A 23,287-nucleotide genomic window follows, 5' to 3' on the forward strand; every position below is an offset into this window, starting at 1 on the left:
TAAAGGCGAAATACCCCCAAATTAACTTAATAAAAAAAAAAATTGTCATTAAATGCAGATCTGAGATCATGATGCTCCAGCTAGACACGCCTATATTTTTACGTTTGTTCAGCTCTTGAGCTTTTTCACAGAACTGTAAACATTTTCAGAAGATAAAAATTCAGGACTTTGTGTCTTGATGAGGATCTTTGAAGTGTGTACTCTCTAGCTTTAGAAACTGCTGTACTGACTCACAACAGGTGCTGCTTCCTTGCTGCTGGTAGTTTATCTTCAAGTCACATCAGTAATGCACAAGTTTGTATTCCAATATGTGTGTTTATTCTCCTCAACACCATTTGTAGGTTATTTACATGGACTAAAATAATATAACACTTTAGAAATCAGCATAATGGTTTAATAATGCCCCTGTTAACCCTAGGTTTGTAATAACAGCAGTAAGAGACCAGTGCACACTAACACAGTGCTGCACTTTGCCTGTGCAGTGTGTGTTTACATTGAGATAAGAAAAGTATTGGGGGTAGGGTTGGGTTGTGGTCAAGCACAGAAATGTCAGATACAATCTCGTCTTTGGCCGAAGCGGAACAGAGAACATGTAGAGCACAGAGTGGTGAACATATAGTCATATAGTCTACACCCTATGGTTTACACTCTGCTACTTAACCTCCACACAGTGCTGTGACACACTCGGATCATTTCATCCAGACTCATGTAACTTCTGCAGCAAACACGCATTCTGAGGAAGCTTTGAAGAGACACGCTTCAGTTTATAAGAACATTCAGTACTTTTATTTGGATGTTTTATTTGAATACGCTGCTTCAGTTAACATGCATGTAACAAATTCTGTATCTTTTCCTGACAGGCTGAAGGGGTGCACAGTCACTGGTTTGCCTTATTCATGGTGCCTACTCATGGCCACTGGAAGCCATTGTTAGAGTCTATACACTCAGACAACACTGCACTAGCACAGTCATGCACAAACACACACGCACACAAACACACACACTATACATCCCCCTGATCCTTTGGCAGGCTTTAGTTTATCCTTCAGACTGGAGGTGTAGTCACAACAGCCAAATACTGCCCCCTAGTGTCAGGCGTCACCTATTCTTTCAATGCAGCAGGAGTGAAAGGTCCTCCATGTGACTGTATTTAATCTGTCAGTATTTATTAACGGTCTCTTTTAACATTGCTTTTTATGCAAATTACTGTTAACACCTCCAAAAGCCTTCATGGAAACAGATTATTCATAATGATTACAATTTTAAATAAAATTGTAGTTAGCTCAGAAATCTGATTTCCTTTGGGAAGTTTTGCTACAATATTTTATATTAAAAAGAAAAGACAATTTCAAATAAACAATAAAGAAAAAGCCACAAGTCAAAATGCATCAGGTTGTCTGTAAATGCCTAAAGTGCTGTGTGTGTAACTGTTGTAGTATTTTTAGTCTTCTTGTTTGTTTAATCTGTTTGACAGCTTGAATCAACGACAGCATATTGTCCTCATTTTCATGAGCCCCTCCACCCGTTGTTCATTGTAGATTATTTTAATATTAAACTGATTATTTTTGTGCCAATACATTCCTCCAGTGTTAGACAGTCTGGTCTGTTTGCAGCTGACTTCTTTTCAGTTCTTCTCCTCCTCGTGGCGTGCCATAGCAGGGGGCAGCGTGGTGCCACAGGGGCCGTGGAAGTGGAACCTGACATGGAAACAAAAGTACGTGTGATATGAATGTGCACCATGATGTGTTTGCTTTTCTGACAGTAAATGGAGGCAGTGTACTTGAAGCGCATGGTGGCCGGGGTGTCTTCCATGTTGAACTCGGCCACAGGGACGCCTCTGGCTGCCACCTGAGGAGCAAACATGGCTGCTGGATAGACAACAGACGAGGTGCCAACCTGCAGACAGGGATTTTAATTTTCAATTTAAATAAATAAGGAAAAAATGCAGCTTTTGAAAGGGAAATGATGCTTGAAATATTTTCAGAGACACACAGATTTTGTTTGTACCAAGCCCAGACAGGATGAACTACCATTTAATGTCGGGGCCAACAAATTCAGACATGTACGTTCTCACTTTCAGCCCCTCTGGGCAATGTAAAGGTTCAGGAGTGCAGTGCATGTGTGAAAGGGGCTTTAATGACCTTGGGGGTGGTAGAAGCGCTGGTGTATTTCATAAGGCACACACACATACACACACATACACACACAAACAGACACACGCACACATACCACGAGACAGAGGTCACAGCTGTCCAACACTTGTTCTGCTCGGGTGAGGATGTCTGAGTCCAGAGTCTCTCCAAACCAAACCACAGCTGGTCTCAGGAGGCCTTTACAGCCTCTCTGTTCACACCTGAAACACACACACACAAACACGCACACACACACACACACACACACACACACACACACTCACACACACACACACACACACACACACACACACACACACACACACACACACACACACACACACAAACAAAAATGTACCCTCATTTGAATGAACAATGCACTAAAGAGAAAATGAGTATTGTAAGTAGCTGTAAGAACACTCAAAATGCATTCTACCACTTCTTCTCCCACAGAAAACATGAACTATCACAACTGGCTATGAGTAAGCAGCTTGTAATAAGTCCTGTGTGACTGCAATGTGATGTGGTAAAAAAAAAATCATTCTTGAGCTCAAAACCAAAACCAAAACCAGAGTGATCAGGGGCCCCATGTACAAAGACCTGCGTGGATTTCCTACTGAAACATGGCATACGGTCAAATCCAGAAATTTCGAATGCACAAAAATATCCTGATGTAAAACTGTGCACAAGGATCAACAGCTGTAGAATGGTGCGTACGCCAGACATGAAGTTGGCGTGAGGCACCGCACATTACCACGGTCATTTCACTCTTGATACATCTGAACTTTGCCGTGAAAAAGAGCGTACGTCGCGTTTTTGTGCGTACGCACCATTTGTACATGAGGCCCCAGGTGAGTGGACAGTCACTAGTAAACAAAGTAAAAAACAAACTATGAAACAGGTAACATGAGTGACTTACACACATCATATGGCTCATACAGTGAGCGTTACCTGGGCAGATTCTGGACAGGGATGTTGGCATCGTCAGTCTTTGGGTCTGGAGCTCTAAAGGAGGCAACGCAGAAAAAGAGATTTGAGTTGACTTAAAGGACAATTTAACCATCATACACTTAGGCACATACAAAGAATATCGTGTATGTGTCTTGAAAATCTTGATTTCACAACAAAACTTATTCTAGTTTAGATATCTGTACTATCCTTTATATACAGTTGTGCTCATAAGTGTACATACTCTGGCAGAATTTATGGTTTCTTCAGTAGTTTCTGTTGTCTTTATGATATAAAAAGAGTAAACACAGTTATTTGATAAAATATTTGCATCACCCAACCACTAACCATGAGTGAAAAAAAAAGGTTTTCTCTTATCATTCATAATCTCTGAAAAATGGCCAAAAAAAATCACAAATTCTGCCAGGGTATGTAAACTTAGGAGCACAACTGTAACAGCACCCCATGCATGCTAAAATACATTAAATTAGACAAATTGTGACAATCTCAGGTTAGATATATGGACAAATCAATGGATTTTCATTGTTGGCACACCATCTGCATTACAGCTGTCTTATATTAATCACAGATGGGTAAAACAAACGCTGAAATCATCATAAAATAACCATCAAATCCTGACAGATTACCTGAAAAATCCCATCCAGAATTATACTTTGAGTTACCTTTATTAACTTTAATATAATTCTACTGATTAATCTAACTAAATGTACTGTAGAAGAGACATGCACAAGAAAGAAATGACTGTAGGATTTCTATTGTATAAGTAAAAAAACGTAATATCGGGGATAAAGTTCCTTGTATTTCTCTTAGACGTGGCACTTGTAATAAAAGTTTGAATCTATTCTCATAGAGTTCAACTTTATTCTTGAACAGCAAATAAAAATCAATCACTTCTGATCTCAAACACTTGCCCACAAATTCCGCCGTATAAAGAAACTGTACTCCTTCAAGGATTTTAATTTAATCTCATCACAGTGAGACATTTACGTCACCTCCAGTTCTGGAGAACAGTACTTGGCTCAGGTCAGGATCACAGTTTAATCCCAGGTACTGTTAACAGAGTCGATACAAATCAGGTTTACTATTACATAATCAGTTCTGATCTTTGTTTTGCATTTTAGCACAGGTCGTACGTCATTTTGTCCACGGCAGAGATGTAATTAATTAGGATATTTCAGCTATAAAACATTCCGTTCTAAATGTCAGATAAGCAGCTTTATAAAGTGACATTTCAATTCAGTCATAGATTTTCCTTTTCACAGCATCGTCAGGTGTTATAAAGCTCCTGACACCTGACAAACTGAAACAGGCTTTCGTTCATGCTGGCATTCTGTTTCCAAAGGATAAAGATCAATATCTGTTAGGATGCATTTTCATGATGCTGAGGAAAACGGTCCAATTCAGTAAATGACACCAGATGAAGCTCTTACCCTTTGCCCTCCAGAGCAGCGCAGATGGGGCTCGTGTAATTGGCTGCTTCATGACCGCAGCTCATGCAGCGTGTTCTAAACAGACTCCCTGTGTGATGAGGAAGAGAGGTGACAGGTTGGGGCTGAAACAAAATATCAGTTTTTCGAACAAATATTTTCACAATGACTCCTTCATTTGTGTAAATTACTAAATAAAAAAGTCCAAAACACTGCATGCCCCAATTTTTGTCTTCATACCGATTTCCAAATATTTTCCCTTGTCTTTTAAAATTCTATGAGCTAAACTGCAGGCAAACTGTTGTAAATATGTCAGCCAATAAGTCAGTAATGGAGATTGAAGTTGTAGTCTTAAAATAAGTGGTTGAGATGGAAGCATGAAGAACTAAATTTAAGAAATAACCCGGAAAACTGCATAAAAGACAAAGCTGCAGTCCATGTTTGGCATTTTGCCTCGCTCCATGTTGCTATTCTGTGTTAGCATTGTTTTCTACTTGCCGTGGATTTCCAGGATGTTTTTGGATCCGGCTTTTCGATGAAGCTCGTCTATGTTTTGAGTGACGACCGTAACCGTGCGTCCCTGTTTGCTCAGCCGCTCCTCACACTCTGCGATGGCCAGGTGGGCGGGGTTTGGATTTTTGGTGAGCATGACCTCACGGCGGTAGTGGTAAAACTCCCAAACACGGGAAGGATTTCTGGAGAAGGCCTCTGGCGTGGCAAGTTTCTAAAGGAGAGAAGAAGAGTCCCTTCAAAAACTACTATCACTAGTTGAAAATGTAGGTAAAAAAAACACAGCACTGCCTCAGCTCGGCTCCAGAATTGCAATGAAGTTTGAAAGGATCAGGTATGTATGTTTCCTCTCTGAGTCAGAACTATTGTTAGTCAAAGTTAAACTTTTAGTGCACTCCCCACGAATGCTTGATGAGGACATACGCCTCAGCAAAAGAAGGGCTGGAGCAAAAACTCTCATTAAAATGTTTTCCTTTATGAAGCGTTATCAATGTTTTGCAGCTTTCAGGAATGCACAATGAAGTGTTTAATATGCTGTGTTGCAGTTTTTCCATTAAAAAAGTTGCTATATAGAAGAAAGTATTGGTGGGTATAACAACGCATAAGCTATCAATATATTTATGTTACTCAGTCATTCACCGCTTTAACGGGTACGCCTAGCTTTGCATACCTGTGCCTCCCATTTTCTCCAGTAGCCCCCAGCTCCTCTGAAGGTCGGGACTCCACTCTCTGCACTCACTCCTGCTCCAGTGATGATGGCGATGTTCTGGGCTTTTGAGAAAATCTCCCTGAATGCTGCCAGGTCTGAACATAGACACAAAAAAACCCAAACATCAAATATAGAAGCCTTTGCGCCTTTGATTTGTGGAGGATGTGGCAGAATCATACAGATTACCTGAACTTGGTCTGGCCATAGTCAGGCTGCCTGGAGGCCTTGTCAGGTGAGCATGTAGGTGAGAATTTGAGATTCCTCTTAAGATGAATTGACGGACAATCATCAGATCAAGGCGACTAAATTAGAAAAACATAAAAACATGTGTTTACTTTCATATCAAAGCTGATATTCAACTCAAATTTGCCCTATGAGTAATCACTGATTCCAAATTTCAACAGTTCTTACTTAATCTCTTTATATTGTTTACGGCTTCAATGTCAGATGTATTTCCTACAAGCCCATCCTTTGGTACAAGCAAGAGGTTTTCATATGTCAATCATTTTACAGAATCTTCGATATAGTGGCTGAGTTTGGGTCAATATAACTACCTGCCTCTAGTTTGTTGATCTTATTTTGTGTATTTGTGTTTCTTTATCTAAATGTCACCACATGAAGTCTTCATTTTTAAAAAAAACCAAAAAGGATTGATAGGATTTTTTAAATGTTTGTCTGTCCTTTTTTCTTGTTCTCTAAACAAAATAATTTAAGGATCACTGAACCTGTCTGTGGTCATGAAGTTATGGCTGATTGGTGTATGTTGGTTTGAAACAGCAGCATGAACGTTGAATGAATAAACTAATCCTGGATAGTAATATTCGACACATCAAACTCTATAAAGAAGACCAGAGGCCGCTATAACAGCAAAGAGGAAAGTCACTTCCGGCCACCATATTTGTTTGGAAAACACAAAAGTTGCAATTTCAGAATGAGTGCGAAACACTCATTCTGATGCTATTGTGACACAGATGGTGCTCCAGCCTTAAAAGACAAGAAATGCTCCCGAATCTTGGGTAAATATCCTCAAATTGCCACTTCAGGAGTAACTCACAGTTTGGTTCCTATTTATCTTTTTCAAATTATAAAGGCTACCTGAGAACTCTTCAAATGAACACAATCTATGTTGGGTGAGTGGGACAGCCCTCGAGTAGCTTGTAGTATGGAGGTTTTACTTTCAGGAAGGTCAATGTGTCTCTTTTTTTAAGCTAAAAGGTCGTTTGAGTCAACAAAGCTAACATGCTATCTCAACTGACTCAGACTGACACGAGGAGGGATTGAATGTGTTTCTTCAATATTACAGAAATACTACGAGTGTTTCTTGTCCTGCACAAAAAAAAACTGTAGAGCATTGGCTTTCCTCAGGCGAAGGTAAGAGCCTGTCACTTGCTGGTAAACAGTAAAGAATGATAGCTGGCTAAGCTAGCAGCCCGTCAGCAACATGAATGGAAGTAAGCTGCTGTGTAAAAAAGGCTGCGCCTCGCGTTGTGAAGGCAGCGCTGCGTGTCACTGAATGGTACTTTGGGTCCAATCGTAAGAACTTAAATTTTCTAATGCTAAAACGCTACCTGTCAGACCGACGTGAGGACCACCAGCTGAAGGAACCAGGAAGTCTGTCGGTTGTTTCACTTTCATCAGGTTAGCAGTAGTTGGTGGGTTGATTTTGCTATCAGAACCAGAGCCAATCAGGAGGCTCAGCGAGGTAAAAAACAACCCCTCGAAAATAGACACGACCAGCAGAGGGAGTATTTGTATTACAGTAGAAGAAATTAAAAATGTAATTATTTTCTATTATTAGCAATGTAAGAAAGAAAAAAAATACGAAACACAAAGAGAAAATGGAAGGGAATCGGATCACTGACATAAATGGAAAATAGCTTAATTAAAATGTTATATTCAACGTTTTAGATTCCTATATGTTGAGAATATTCAAGATTCAAGATTCAAGAAAGCTTTATTGCCAAGTGAGCTCGCACAGACAAGGTATTTGACGTGGTGAATGGAACACTGGTACTTAACAAGACGGTAAGGACAATAAATATATAAACCTAAACACAAATCAAAAAGTTCTAAATAAAAATAAAAATACATGAAGACATAAAATAAATTAACTTGGCCTAAGCCAGAGTGCACATTTAGCAGATGAGAATAATAATGAAATATATTATGGGATAAATTACAATATTCAGAATCAGAATCAGAATCAGAATCAGAATCAGCTTTATTCGCCAAGTATGCTTGAACACACAAGGAATTTGACTTTGGTAAACTGTGCTCTCTTTGTACAAGGCATAAGAATAGGAATAAGAATAAGAACTACAATAAAAATAAAATGAAAATATAATAACAATAACCTTAGCTATAAATACAAAGAAACAACAAATAGCTTGACTAATATGTACAGGCTAAAATAATATGATAAAGTGCAGTGGTGAGTTGCAGAGGTAGTTTTACATTATAAAATAGAAGTTAAATAATACAAAAAATAGAAATATGGAATTCTGCTTGAGAATTGTTGCATTGTATATCTACATGTATATTTACAGAGAGTATTTATCTGACAGGTATGACACTGTTATGGTTTAGTGTTCATCAGAGTGACAGCCTGGGGGAAGAAACTGTTCTTATGGCGGGTTGTTTTGGCGCACAGTGATCTGTAGCGCCTGCCGGAGGGGAGGAGTTTGAAGAATTTGTGTCCAGGGTGTGAGGGGTCAGCGGTAATGCTCCCTGCCCGTTTCCTGGCCCGGGAACGGTACAAGTCCTGGATGGGGGGCAGGTCGACACCGATGATTTTCTCTGCAGTCCTTATAGTCCGCTGCAGTCTGTGTTTGTCTAGTTTGGTTGCAGAGCCAAACCAGACAGTGATGGAGGTACACAGAACAGACTGGATGATGGAGGTGTAGAACATGATCAGCAGCTCCTGGGGCAGGTTGAACTTCCTGAGCTGACGCAGGAAGTACATCCTCTGCTGGGCCTTTTTTCTGATTGTGTCTATGTGGGAGGTCCACCTCAGGTCCCGGGAAATAGTGGATCCCAGGAACCTGAAAGAGTCCACAGTAGACACAGTGCTGTTCAGGATGGTGAGGGGGGGGAGTGGGGGGGGGCTTCTCCTGAAGTCCACTGTCATCTCTACCGTCTTGAGCGGGTTCAGCTCCAGATGGTTCTGACTACACCAGAGGGCCAGCTGTTCCACCTCCTGTCTGTAAGCAGACTCGTCTCCGTCCTGGATGAGACCGATGACGGTGGTGTCGTCTGCAAACTTCAGGAGTTTCACCGAGGGGTCTCCTGAGGTGCAGTCATTGGTGTAGAGGGAGAAGAGCAGTGGGGAGAGAACACATCCCTGTGGGGCGCCAGTGCTGATGGTCCGGGTGCTGGATTTGATGCTCCCCAGCCTCACCTGCTGTCTCCTGTCCGTCAGGAAGTTGGTGATCCACTGACAGATGGAGGCCGGCACTGTGAGCTGGGTGAGTTTCTGGTGCAGGATGTCTGGTATGATGGTATTGAACGCAGAGCTGAAGTCCACAAACAGGATCCTAGCGTAGGTCCTGGGGGAGTCCAGGTGATGCAGGATGTAGTTCAGACCCATATTGACTGCATCCTCCACCGACCTGTTTGCCCGATAGGCAAACTGCAGGGGGTCCAGCAGGGGGCCTGTGATGTCTTTCAGGTGGCTCAACACTAGTCTCTCGAAGGACTTCATGACCACAGACGTCAGGGCGACGGGCCTGTAGTCATTGAGTCCTGTGATGGTGGGTTTCTTTGGGACTGGGATGATGGTGGAGCTTTTGAAGCATGAGGGCACTTCACACAGCTCCAGCGATGTGTTGAAGATCTTTGTGAAGATGGGGGCCAGCTGCTCAGCACAGACTCTCAGGCAGGAGGGGGACACGCCGTCTGGTCCTGGAGCCTTCTTGGTCTTTTGTCTCTGGAAGAGCTGGATTACCTCATCTTCACAGATCGTCAGCGCAGGTGGGGGGTCAGAGGGGGGTGGGGAGGGGCTTGTGGGGGGGCCAGGTAAATCAGAGTGTTCGGGTGTGGGGTGTGAAAACCTGCAGTAGAAGCTGTTCAGGTCGTGAGCTAGTCTTTTGTTACCTTCAGGGTGGGGGGAGGGTCTCCTGTAGCTTGTAACTTCACGCAGGCCTCTCCAAACTTCTGAGGGGTCGTTGGCAGAGAAGCTCTGTTTTAACTTCTCAGTGTAGCTCCTCTTAGCTACCTTGATCCCCCTCGTCAGTTTGTTTCTGGCCTGCTTGAACAGGTCCCGGTCCCCACTCCTGTAGGCCTCTTCTTTGGCCTGACGCAGCTTCCTCAGTTGAGGTGTGAACCAGGGCTTGTTGTTGTTGTATGTGCAGAAGGTCCTGGTCTGCACACACATGTCCTCACAGAAGTTGATGTATGAAGTCACAGTGTCAGTGAGTTCATTGAGGTTTCCTGATGCAGCTTCAAAAACACTCCAATCAGTGCAATCAAAGCAGGCTTGTAACTCCTGCTTTGACTCCTCCGTCCACTTCTTCACAGTCCTAACTACAGGCTTAGCCGTTTTTAACTTCTGCCTGTAGGTCGGGATGAGATGAATCAGACAGTGATCAGATAGTCCTAAAGCTGCACGGGGGACAGAGCGATATGAGTCCTTGCACATGGTTATGAGGTTTTGCACCGGAAATCAAAGTATTGCATGTGATCAGTCACAGGAGTCTTTAGTGGTTTACAGTGAATATACTGTATTTATCTGTAAAATGTGTTGTTTACACACTTTTTCAAATTTATAAAGGGTATGTTTTTATTTGGTCTTAGTAAAATCTAGCTGAAATAATGCTACATTTAGGCGTATTATGTAGCAGGACAAACCCCTAAACAAATCAAAATGTATTTTCATTGCAAAGGAACAATTGAGAGAAATACATTGGGAAATTAAACTGCTGAAAACTTGCAGTAACAATGACAAAACAAATGGACACATGACTGTGTTTTTGTGTCATCGTTCAGTTTTTCTTTTTAGATATAGGCCTAAAACAATAATGTTTTTTAAAAAGTCACAATCTTATATAGATATTAAGGGGAGAGGCAGCAGACGTTTCTCCTGTCCAGATCTAATGTAAGGTCTATTAATAAATTCAAACCCACACTGGCTCCATGTTATTTGTCCATACCAACTACATTGCCATTGAATTCATATTTCAGATGGCCTGCCCTATTTTACTGTTTTCCATTGCTGCAAATAAATAAATAATCGTTTTTTTTCTTGCTGTATTGCCACTCCGATGTGCTTTGTTTCAAGAAAAAAGTGAACCCACTCACAGTCAATTTTATATTCTCCTTTCTCCACTAGAGGCCAGTATTGGATAAAAAGAACATTAAAGCAGTAAAGCATAAAGTCAACTCCAGAAGGGTGTTTTCACTCACTGGTAATCCTGTGTGATCTGATCTAAACGTTTAGATATTTGTTTTTAGTGATTCATTTTAGCCAGGTCATACAAACAAATTAACCCCCTAAAGAAGGTACAGAATGTGTTTGGATGGGACAGAATTCTTACAAATTACAATATTCTAAGTTTTTTTTTGTTTAAGTAGGCTAAACAATTTGAGCTATTTTTGTTAATATTGTAACAAATTGCTTTATACTGTTTATACATTTAAAGTCCTTACTTCTCCTGCTACTAATTCAAAACAATAAGTAATGTTGAACAATAGTTTACATTTTAAAGCAAAAGCAGCTACAGTATGTAGCTACTATGCAACATGATCATTTTTGACAACCCTGTAACACTACCTCAATCAGCTACATGTAGTAGGTTTTTTTGATCATTTTTCAATCATGATTCCAGTGAGCTATATTATGAAAAGAAACCTATTAGTGTTAGTCCTGCAGCCTGAGCAGAAACATTTGTGTCATTTCCTTTGTTCAAAACTTGAAGACAACCATATTGGCACGTTATGATCAGAGCTGACAGGTTGATGCGTTGGCTGAAGGGGTGGTAGAAACTGACTGTTTCTTTAAATGTTTTGGAGCATTTTCGTCTGTTTAAAGATGCCTGTGAGGTTTGCTATTTTTGCACCAAGACCAACAGTACTAACATGATTTGACTCTGCACAATGGAGGTTTTAGATCATCAATGTCACTTAATATCAAGTGAGGTTTGTCCTTTTGGATTTTTGTTTCTACTGCATTAAAATGACATTGTAATACATTCAGCCTGCAAGAAGTTATCATTTTAGGGTTTTTTCCTTTTAATACTTAATTACTACTACTAATACTTCTTAATTTTAAATAGGCCTGTTCCCCTTACAATCTATAGCAGTTAAACTAATAGTAAAAAAGGTGATAAAGGGGACCATAGCCTAAGTGTGAAATCCTCACATTTCCGTTTTTTTGGTCTAACAACTGAAATCAAAGATAAAACAAATGAAATGATAGAAATAAGCCAAAATGACAACATTCTGCCATTTAAAGCTACAATCAGTGACTGTTTAACATATTGCCAGAATAAATTGCACTGTAATCAATCAGCCAAACTGTGGTTTATTAGCTGACCAATCATTCCAGCTCTTTGTGGGGAGAGTTAACATGATGTGTTTGGTATAAATGTGCTCCAGTGTTTCTCATTGGCCAGTGTTCAGGTGGAGCCAACTTCCAGGAAAGAAAGCCAACAAGAAGCTCATCAAGCCCACCCTCTCTCTACCCTTTTCTCTCCCTCCCCTTCTCCTACTACCCCTCCATCACCATTACAACAGCCCGCCCCCCTCCTACACCGTCTGCCCGGGCGGGTGCACGAGAGGCTGCTGCTGCGGCGCCGAATCTCTCGCAGTCCCGCCGGTCGCCAGTGGACGCTGCCCGGCTGGCCGAACATGGCGGCGGCCCCGGAGAAGGAGGTAGACCGCAGACCGATCCGGAGGGTCCGGTCCAAGAGTGACACGCCTTACATCAACGAGGCGAGGATCTCTTTGCACCTGGAGACAGGTAGGCAGACAGTGAAACTGACACCGCGGCTCCACACTGCATGTCTGGGCGTATGAGCAGTTTAGAGCAGCCTCCACGGGGGGAGTATGAGAATGAATCGGTTCTCGCTGTGAGGGGAAATGCTTCATGGTGTAGTGACAGTTCCCACGCAGTAGCATGACTTTGGGCTTTCATTGTGTGGCTCTGACGGTAACCAGGACACTCAGTTGCACCTGGGTGGAGGGTAATCACACAGTGAGTCATGCACAGGGAGAAGAATTAGCCCCCGTGGTCTGGATTTTCTTATATACGTGCGTGCGTGTGAAATGCAAGACACGGTTTGGTATGGGGAACCCAGTCACCCCTATAGGACGATTGATTGCTTGTGCTCCAACCAGACTCCGCCTTGATTGTCGGTTGCAGTGAGATGCTGTGTGCGAACTTGGGTACTCATTTAAAATGCAGGTGTTATTAATGCATTTTGAGAAAGAGGGGTGAGGATGTTCTAGCGTGCCAACTCCTCACCCAAAACCTGTTTAATATGCGAGAAAACGGGTTAGATAAGTGATTGTTTCCTTTGTTGCCATGGTCACGATGGTATACGCTGTCATGGAGCCTGGATCATCTCCCTCTTGATGTTGGTTTACAGCAACACCTATGTTTATTTTCCTTTTGTCTTACTATAAGCAGATTCTTACATAAAAATCGGTCCACATCCCCGAGGAAGACTGCTTTAATACCACATCAGCGCGGAGCTGTCCACTGCCCCTTGGTGCTGAAAATGCCACCGAGCACAGCACAGCCTGAAGGATGTGTACGGATTTCTCTATTATGATCATTCACATTACATATATAAGAGAGGGTTTTTCTCTCTTCTTGCTATAAGCTACTGCATCTAGGACTGTATGGACCCTCCCCCAGATTTGGCCTATGTGACAGTCACATGGTGAGTATGGCAGTATGGTGATCATAGCTAGACTCAAGCCTATATTTTCCATTTCGGAGAGATGCCAACTCTAGAAGATTCTTCTCTCTGGCTTTTGTTCTGCTGTCTCTTTTTTTAACCAACACTGTCCAGTTCAGGATGCGCTGCCATACGCTGTACAGCTATTTTATTCAAACAAGGCTTCACACTGTTGAACACAATTCAGACACAAAGATGAATGCACAGAGACCATTAGTGAGGTGTAGGAGGAGAACAAGTATGCTACGAAAACTGGCTCCTTAAAATGAACTAGGGAAGCTGGCCCATGGGGAAACAGTTTCTTTACGATTTTGATAGAAGGCAAAATCAAAGCATGGTCCTATAACTATCTCATAAACACATTGATAGGCAGGAAAAAAAGCATGGAAACAAGCATGTGCAGTTTTAATTTCAGATCATGCAAATTAACCGATGTGCCCATTCAAAGTTGTATTATATTTCCTTGGCCAAATCATTTAGTCATGTGTTAATATCTAAGACCAATATAGGGAAGTCATTTTTACCAGATAAGTGAATGTATTAAAGAGGAAGATACCTCTATGTTTTATTGTCTGCAAAAATAAGACAGGGATTAATTAATCCACACATTTAGTAATGTTTGAAATCAAATCCAAAGTCTTCTAAGATTAAATAAATGTATATTGAATAATTTCAATGATATTTGTCCAAAAAAACATAAAATACTCAGACAGTTGGGGGCAAAAAGAGCCAGATCTTAGTCCAAGCCAAATAATATCATTGAAAAGAGCCAACATCATGAGAAAACACATTTAACACTGTTTAATCATCAACATGACAAGATATTACAGCAGATACTGTATTGTAGTGCATAAAGATGAAGAATCATGCGTTTTTATTGTTTAAATAAGTGAGGGATTAATCAATGCACACATTTCAATAATGTTGCACAAACATTATAATAATATGGTCTTCTAGATGTATCAAACAATTTAAGAGACATGTGCATACAAAGCACTCATGGGTCAAAATATAGCTAAATCTGTCTTCATTATAAAACCCAAACTAGTGCTAAGTGATTGGAGATTAATTATCTGACTCTTGTTTCTAGGCTGAACCAAATAATCCGATCATTAAACCAAGCTTAAATTCCTATCTCTTAAAACATGTGTGTCTTTATTATGTGCCTCAAGCAGAAGGTGCTGAATGCATGTGAAAAGCCAGTCTTACATAAATCTTAATGAGATCAGGAATTACTCACATGCTTGCCCTCCAACATGCCCCCCTCCTCTTACCCTCTGCTCTCTCTTAGCCTTCTTGGACCTTTATGACTCATGGTTTTCAGACCCACCTCCTCATAATCTCTCTCAGCTGCCCTCTCTCTGGCCCTGCTCAACAATCCGCCTCTCCATTTTGTTTTGTGTCACCTCTCAGCGACGTTAACCAAGCCCCCTTAAATCGACTTATACTATTCTGACGTTGTTGGAGCTTTTCGTCAGGCTTTCTATCAGGCATGGCTTGACTCTGTACATGAAGAGGAGGAGGAGGGTGGTGTTGTGTCTCGCTAACAGTGCTGCCCCTGGCTAGTAGCTGAAAACAGGGCAGGCATGAGGCTGCAGCTGAGTGAGGCTGCTGGTGTGGCATCATGGAGAATCCAGCGAGGGCACTGCCAGCCAAATCAGGAGAGGATATCTCTCTTCACACCTCTCCAGTTTCCTCCCTCCCAAACCAGATTTCTTTGCTCTAATCTCATATTTTGTTCTTTCACCATGAAGCCATCCACCCACCCACTACCCTGATCCCCCTTTACTGTATGTTTGTGTGTTTAGCTGCTGTTGTTTTGCATAAATCCAGCCCACTCCATTCTTTCTTTGATGTGTGTCACCATTCACGTGTGACCAATATTCTCGCCATCTTCACTCTGCTTGTGTTACATGCCTGCTTGCTGTGTCTGTGTGTGTGTGTGTGTGTGTGTGTGTGTGTGTGTGTGTGTGTGTGTGTGTGTGTGTGTGTGTGTGTGTGTGTGTGTGTGTGTGTGTGTGTGTGTGTGTGTGTGTGTGTGAGTAATAGATTTAGTAAACAAGAGTGTGGCACCGCGGTTTCTGCCAGACGGCTCGTCATTGCTCCCTTGAGCCTGACCCTCTTCAGCCATATTCAGTACTGAACCCAGACGTGATGATCCAATGCAGTTTTTTACTTCATTTCTGCAGACTCATCACTCTGCTACTTGCTCTTTTTCACTCTATCTTGTCATTGACAGGATTTATTTGGTTTGAGGAAAGTTTGGGAAGACTGATAAGTACCTGAAAAGGAATAAAATAGAATTTGCCCCTGCTGTGAAGTCCTGTCCTTCAAATGTTCAAATAAACTTCTGGAATTTGAATGTATTAACCCTTTGAAAACCAATTTTGTATTCTGATTTTGTCCTAAAGCTAGCTAGTTTGGTATGTCCTTGACATCACTGCCGGATGAGTGTGCCCTTTAACATCGTCCTAATAGGACAGCAGAGCCTGACGTCCTGTTTAGACCAAGTCTCACAAAGTTCTCCAGATTAGGTGTTCTGAGAAGCCGCAAAATGCATCCGGTAAATTTTTAAAAATGACTACATATTATCAGTCTTTTCTTTGACAGTCTTGTTTGGTTTAGGAGTTCCTACAGATGCTTAAATATTGATTTTAAGAGCAGATTTTAGACTTTATTTTGTCCTTCTGATAGCTGTCTAGCTCTTCATCATTTACAGTTCAAAAATCTTTTTACTTGTCTCTGTCTGGTGTCTTTGAAAACCCTAATTTAGGCCTTGATCTGAAACACTTAATTCCAGCTCCTGTCTCTTTAAGGCCCCCCTAGCATTCCAGAACCCAGCAATCTGGAAGCCTCCTTCACTGTTGCCATGTAACAAAGTTAAACAAAACAAAGTTTTGCTTCTGCTTTTAAAATGACATGTCATCAACAAGTTATGTCATGATTTCAGCAAATCTTATGTGACGTTTTGAACGCGTCGTTCAGAGCAGACTCAAGTCTTATCCTGAGATTACTCCATGATAGTACAAAATGAAAGTCTGTCCGTGTATTTTCATATTCAATATTTAACCTTTTCATCAAACTGTTTTAACATCCAACATTTCGACTTTGCGTTTGTTTCAAAGTATTGAAAAAAGCATAATACCAACTCCTTAAGTCTGCTAATAACTCCTCAAAGCTTTAAGATATGCCTCTATTTTGAAATTTGAAACAATTTGGATGCAAAGAAAAGACGGGTCAGCAGACCAAGCACATGTCACGTGCAAACAAGCTGTTGTACGATAAAATACCCAAGAAAGAAAACAACAAAACACGACAGAACAGAGCAGAATTAAAAATAAAAGGAAATATGGCGTTGACCCTGGTTGCAGCAAGTTATACTAATGTTGATAAATGAAGCCCCTTATAATGAATACAGATGATATAAATGTAACTAACGGCATTAAACTCTAATAGAATATCCTTTCATATTGATAACTTCTCACTGAGTTGTATCTAATTATGATGGTTATGCAGAAGATAAGTGAAACCTGTGATTTATGTCATATTGTCTGCATATAGATGTAATGTGATGAACCTGCAGTTTACGCCCCTATCTACCAGTGGATCCTTTGTAAATATGAAGTTAAGGAACATTATTCTTTGTTTTGTTTTTGTTGTTTTTTGGAGCATTTTGCCTTTATTGATAGGACAGCTGTGGAGAGACATGAAACATGGGGAGTAGAGAGTGGAGGATGACATGCAGTAGAAGGTTGTGGCTAGAAATCAAACAAGAAACTGTTGCGACTATAGCCTCTGTATGTGGGACCCATGCTTTATCTTCTGTGCCTTACTGGCGCCCCATAGGAACACTGTTGCAGTATTTATCAGTCTTTGACAGAGTGGTGAATCCCTGCCTATTTTTACTTCAGAAAGACTCGGCCTCTACAGGATGCTCTTTGTATTTTCAATCACGTCATAAACCTGTTGCTATAGTTGGCCTAACTGTTGCAACCGTTTTCTGTAATTCACTGCTTTTCCAGTCCTTGGTTGCCTCTGTCCTAACTTTTTTGAAACATGTTAGAAATAATAGAAATATAGTTTTCCCAAACAGTGCTATTCTCAATTAAAATTGTGGTTTTATTGTATTGCAAATCTTCACATAATGTTTATTTACATTTTACACAGGGTGCAAGTAGTTTGGATACAAGGTAATGAACCGTTTTATAGAGGCATTTGTTAATGGAGTACCATAAAGTGAATCTAAGCAATGATTGCCTGGTAGCTAATACATATAATATTGGACCTGCAAGTGAATCTGTCATGGTTTGGAAACATTTATAAGAACAGTCTAAAATGACAGTTTTAATGCCAGTTTCTTTGAGCAGATCCATTTCAGAGTCTGTTTTTTGGCGTTTCTGCTGCACTTGAGTCAGTCCAGATCCCAGGCTGCACCGCTCTGCCCCAGCCATGTAAATCCAGGTCAGCTCGGTTAGAGCTTAGCGGTTCTCACAAAGACCAAGACGCAGGCATTACCACGCTCTCATTCAAACACTGAGAGCTCTAATACAGACCTGGATGAAAGGCTGAGACAGAGGGAGCTTAAATGAGTGGAGGTGGAGGAGCAGTAAGGAGTGAGGAGGAGGAGGGGGAGGAGGAGGAGGAGGAGGAGGACAGGGGTGGCAGGATGGAAGCTTTTTAAATTGTAGTGACAGAAAGACACAGAGTTGGCGGTAGTCAATTGAATATGGTGGGAACGTTGCACAAACCACCACCCACTATCTGGGTAATAGTCATTGTCTGCTGCTATCTGCATACATTAGCCAGGCCCTGAGCAACAGAATGGCAGAGCTACCTGTGCAGAATACAAGAGCACAGCCAGGGAGTGTGAGAGCTTTAAATGCAGAGGAGTATTTCCTGCCTCGCTGTCTCCCACCACTCATACAAAACCCCTCACTCTTCCTCTGTTGGCACGTGGGCTCATCCATTCAGCTCAGACAAGCTAACCTTTGTGCTGAGAGAGAAAACCTGAGCCATTCAACAAGGCCAATGACTCAGACTGAGGTTGACAGTGAAGACAGTGGGAAGGTCTCTTAGCTGCTGTGATGTCAGAGGACAGGAGCAAAACATGAGGTGTATGGGAAAACAGTCCTCGATGCACCTTCTCTCTAATCAGTCTGCGATTAAACGCGTGCATGGCATTTCTTCTCCCATGCTTATTATGGGACTGTTTTTCTGTTGTTATTTGGTTTTGTCACTGTTTAATAAAGATTCTTGAGATGTTACAGAAACTACTTTAAAGAAACTTTATCCTGGACTAAGGCATACAGTAATATAAGACAGAAAGTGAGTAAGATAGGATTTTTAACAACTCCAGTGTGACAGAAGCAAATCCTAAGAATCCTATCTTATCTTACTTAAAGCCTCTGGAAACTAAAATCCACAGAGGCCGTCCTACTTTGTTATTTAAGTCTTAATTTATGTCAAAGTAAGCATAAAAAAGGACCAGGAATATTGATGTCGACATTTCTGTCCTCATTCAGCTCGACTTCTTCTCAGAGCTTTGACTTTGACGCACCTTTAAACATAAATGAGGCAAATGTCAAAGCTTTGAACATTGTTGCTGTCATCTCTACCTCTAATTTATGTGACTTTGTCGAGATCAGCAGCTTAGAGATGCTCTCACCAGCTCTGGATTGAAGAACAGGATCCATGATAAAATATCTATGTTTTTTTGCCTTTTGAATTAGCATGCTAACGTAAATTAACATTTTTGTATTATAGAGCAGATAACTTATGATCACTTTTCAGCCACAAGTGTAAAGAGCAGGTGGAAGGAATCTGACTCTAATACTACAGCCCTTGCTAACCCCACAGAGCCATCATTTGACACTGTATTCATAGCTTTGAGAGCAAAAAAAGAAAAGTTATTTTTTCTAAAATGTCATCAGCTTAACCTTGAACAAAAAGTAAGACAGTTATGCTGGTTTATGTTTAGTTGGTACAACCAATCAAGGAGCAAGTTAGCTCACATGACTGGATGGAAAAGAGAGAGTTTGAATTAGGTATATTCAACATTTTTGGAGATACTTGGGAGCTCAACCCTTTGCATGTTCAATAAATGTTCTATCCTCAAGTAAGGACAGAAAAATTCACTAAGGATCTGTTTATCTGTGAAGGCTTCTCTTTCTGAAGTCCGGTCCTCACTCTCATCACCATGGTTATACTCAGCTGTTAAGATACGATCTATGAAGCTTGTGTAATGCAGCTTCTTGGGCTTGAAGTCCTTTGATTCTCTTTGGTTGCAGTAGATAATCAGAATTTAGATATATTGCAGTCAGGCTGTTTCCTCATTGAAATGCTGCTTCATTCAGATGTTTACACCTTTTGTAACTTCTGTTTAACATGCAGCCATTTTTACTGCAGTGCTTGAACTCCATATTATAAACTAGCATGCAGTATAGGGCATGATATAAGGGCTATGGATTTGCAGTTGATATAAAACAAATCAATGTTTTGTTCTAACAGGAAAGGATGCAGTGTTTGTGCTGCCTGGAAAGTAATCAATTGAGTGCCCTTGTAAACAAGGTTTGTTTACATTCAGTGCCACTTGCCAAAAGGAACAGTACTTGTCCCTGAGGTCTTGCAAATGTGTTGAAAGGATCAGCTTATGTATAGAAAACAGAAATGCCTCCATATTCACTGCCTCTGTCGTCTCAATCTATGTTGTCATATCGTGTATAAAAGAGAAACACGCTCTGCAAAAGATGTCTGACATCCCTCGTTATGTGAGTGCAACTTTCTGCTGGTGGGAGTGGCACCCTTTGTTCCTCTGCATACTGCAGGACAGGGAAAATAATCAGTGCACACTTACTAAAACACAAAATTTAAACTCTGCTAGTAGGTTTATGGAAGCCCATCTCTATTTTTCCAAAGAAAAATAGACTTCACTCAATTGACATGTAATCCAAAATGTTAAGTCAACTATTATGTGTCATAATAATATTCATATTAATGCAAAAAACATTGTAAAATGGAAGGTTATACACTTAAGAGAAAAAGTCATAATAATGAAATAATGTGTAATTACAACATAAACATTTATAGATAACAGTAAAATAAATGTTATAAAGTTCTTATCATGAAATGTAAGGTCACATTTTAAGATTAAAAGTCAAAATTACGAGATTAAAGTCAACATAATGCAATAAAAGTCAATATTATGAGATAAAAAAATCATTTTATTGAGATTTAAAGCCAAATTTGTGAGTTAAAATGTAATAATGAATAAAGTAGATGCCATATTTATGAGATAAAAAGTCAAATGATTAATTTAAAACACATAATTATGCATATGAAGTCATCATTATGATCAATTTTATCTCATTTTTAACATTTTGACATTCTATCTTATTATGCTGAATTTTGTATTATTATTTGGACTTATACTTATTGATTTACTTTCTCAATTATTACGTTATATTTTTTTTATCCTTCTTCCAGGCTTAAACTTCATTTACTGGATTATTTTTTATTACATTTTATTCTGTCAGGATTTGACTCCCATTTAGGTATTCTGACTTTTTTTGATCTTACAAAATGTATGTATGCCAACTCTGTAAATGTTTTTAATGGTTAATGGCTCATTGCCTTAAGCTGAATAGATCTTTAAGAACCTAGTGGTAATACTTTAAGAATATCTTATTGGCTTAGGAGTGTACTACACACCTGATATTCTTAGTAGAGAAGTGGGACACAGTCTCTGATGTTTGCTCCTCTGAATGCATTTTGACAGCCCGAGACAGCGTGTCTGAACATGTGCTTTCATCACTCGTGCTGTATGTCAGGGAGTGCAGAAGTGATAGTGATACCAGGGGCACAGAGAGGACGTATTTCCTGTTGTTACTAAAACACGGTGCATTGTGGGAACATTGCAGTATCGGTTTATGAGGTCAACAAAACGTATTTCACCTCATTATGTTGATTTTTCTCAGGATGAGCTTTGTAGTTATCGTACTGGCTCACTTTCAGTGTTCTGCCGATGTGATGTAATGCAGAGTATTAGCCCTGAAGTGTCTCTCATGTTACCCCTCCGTCTCTAAAAGGGGCATTTCTGTGTGAGTTCACTCTTCTCGTCCTTAATCTGTGTCCGTTACTAAAGCCAAAAAAAGAAATTTGGCTGACGGGTTAACAAGTCAACGTGTGGTGGAAGTGACATTTATCACAGCTGAGTGTGTAAAAGCAAAGGCAGCTGCCAGTCTGGCAAACACACCCAAATCATGTCAGTCACTAACCCGTAATCACTCTTTTACTCACAAGGTGACTTAATATCTGTGGAGGGAGTTTAATTTTCATCAGCCAAATCTCATCGCATGAAATATGTTTTTAAGAAAAATCCTTAAATCCTGTAGATTTTTTATTTATTTTTATGTTTAGATATTTCATGATCCATTACAACTTCTCTAAAAGTGAATAAATATACCTACACTTGCATATTGCAGTTTTAAATGCTATAAGTGCCATGAGTTTGTTGATGAATTATGTTGAAATTTTGCATCTAAAACAAGCAAAGAAAGTTCATCAGATGTGAGACAAAGTTGTGTAAATTGGGGGATCCTTGGTCTAATTTGTGCCGGTTCAGTATAGCCTGTGAAGTTTCAGATCCACTGATTTATTTTTGTAAAGGAAGCTTCTGAACAATATCGACTATTGGTTGGACAAAGGAAACAGTATGATGATGTGGCTTTGGTATCTTGGAAATTGTGATGAGCATACTTCACATTTCCTGTTACATTCAAAATAAGGTACCATGGGCTGGAAAACAGGGTCTATATAACAACTACATTAACGACATAAACAATAAGCTCTTACTGGAATCCAAAGACAAATGGTTTGAAAATGTTCAGTGCAGGCCAAAACTTAGGATACATTAAGATGTGACTGATTATTATTTCTATTGTAAGCCCGGAAGGCCGGTTATCACAGACAACAGATGGTATCTCATGTGCGGTGCGGTTTGTCAGTATTTTGATCCAGAAAATGTAGATAAAGTTGTATGTAGGCTGTTTCTGGTTAAACTGGCATGTAACCACTGGAGAAGAACAATGTGTAACCAGCACAGACCAACCTGTAAGGACTGGTGGTGCTAGCTCTGCCAGTGTTAGACACACTCTGCAAACCATTTTTACATTGTTTACTTGCAGACCCTGGGATCTCATGTTCAGCCGTGTAATTTGTGCTAGATTTGACTGTTATAGAAGTGTTTTGTTACCTTTAGACAGATTTGTTGGTGGGAAGTTACATTTTTGTTTAAACTAATTAATGTGCCTTAATGTTTGTGCAGATCTAACAGAATTTGATCCCTGATTTATGTGCAACTTCTCCTTAAGTGAGAAGCTAAAGACCCTTGTTCTCACGGTTAAGGTTTGGAATTCTTCAGACATTTAGAGTTTGTGTAATTTGGATAAAGTCTTTTGCTCTGTACGAGCTATGATGACCTCCAAGAGTTACTGTTTCATTAGTCTAAATTATTGAGGTGGACATGAGCAAAAAAAATTGGAGTGGTTGTTTAAGTTTGATGTGTTTAATGTAGCTAATTTTATTCTAAAAGCCTGGAAAAGAAGACAACATCTTCATTTTCTATGACAACAAACAGGCATGCAC

At 40.3% G+C, this 23,287-nt stretch overlaps 2 protein-coding genes across 4 annotated transcripts in view; one reads left to right on the plus strand and one right to left on the minus strand.

Moving 5' to 3' along the window:
• Positions 1-758: 758 nt before the first annotated feature.
• LOC117826769 (NAD-dependent protein deacylase sirtuin-5A, mitochondrial-like) lies at positions 759-7,447 on the minus strand. Its single transcript, XM_034703097.1, has 9 exons — positions 7,316-7,447; positions 5,934-6,049; positions 5,709-5,842; positions 5,027-5,252; positions 4,532-4,619; positions 3,084-3,137; positions 2,230-2,353; positions 1,781-1,896; positions 759-1,697 (listed from the first exon to the last, which is right to left on the minus strand). The coding sequence occupies exons 2-9, from the start codon at positions 6,034-6,036 to the stop codon at positions 1,625-1,627; spliced, it is 918 nt and encodes a 305-aa protein (XP_034558988.1). The 5' UTR covers positions 6,037-6,049; positions 7,316-7,447; the 3' UTR covers positions 759-1,624.
• The window catches only part of phactr1 (phosphatase and actin regulator 1), a 49,344-nt gene continuing 32,699 nt past the window's right edge, over positions 6,643-23,287 (plus strand). The window contains exons 1-2 of one of the 3 annotated variants that reach the window (XM_034703067.1): positions 6,643-6,763; positions 12,477-12,702. In XM_034703067.1, coding sequence (XP_034558958.1) covers positions 12,591-12,702 — 112 coding nt within the window. In that variant the 5' untranslated portion in view covers positions 6,643-6,763; positions 12,477-12,590. Of the gene's footprint in view, positions 6,764-12,367; positions 12,703-13,304; positions 13,628-23,287 lie in introns of those variants that run through there. The other 2 variants (XM_034703075.1, XM_034703082.1) reach the window with 2 other exon arrangements.

The sequence above is a fragment of the Notolabrus celidotus genome, chromosome 2, assembly GCF_009762535.1.
Source record: "Notolabrus celidotus isolate fNotCel1 chromosome 2, fNotCel1.pri, whole genome shotgun sequence".
In the NCBI taxonomy this organism is placed as follows: Eukaryota; Metazoa; Chordata; class Actinopteri; order Labriformes; family Labridae; genus Notolabrus; species Notolabrus celidotus.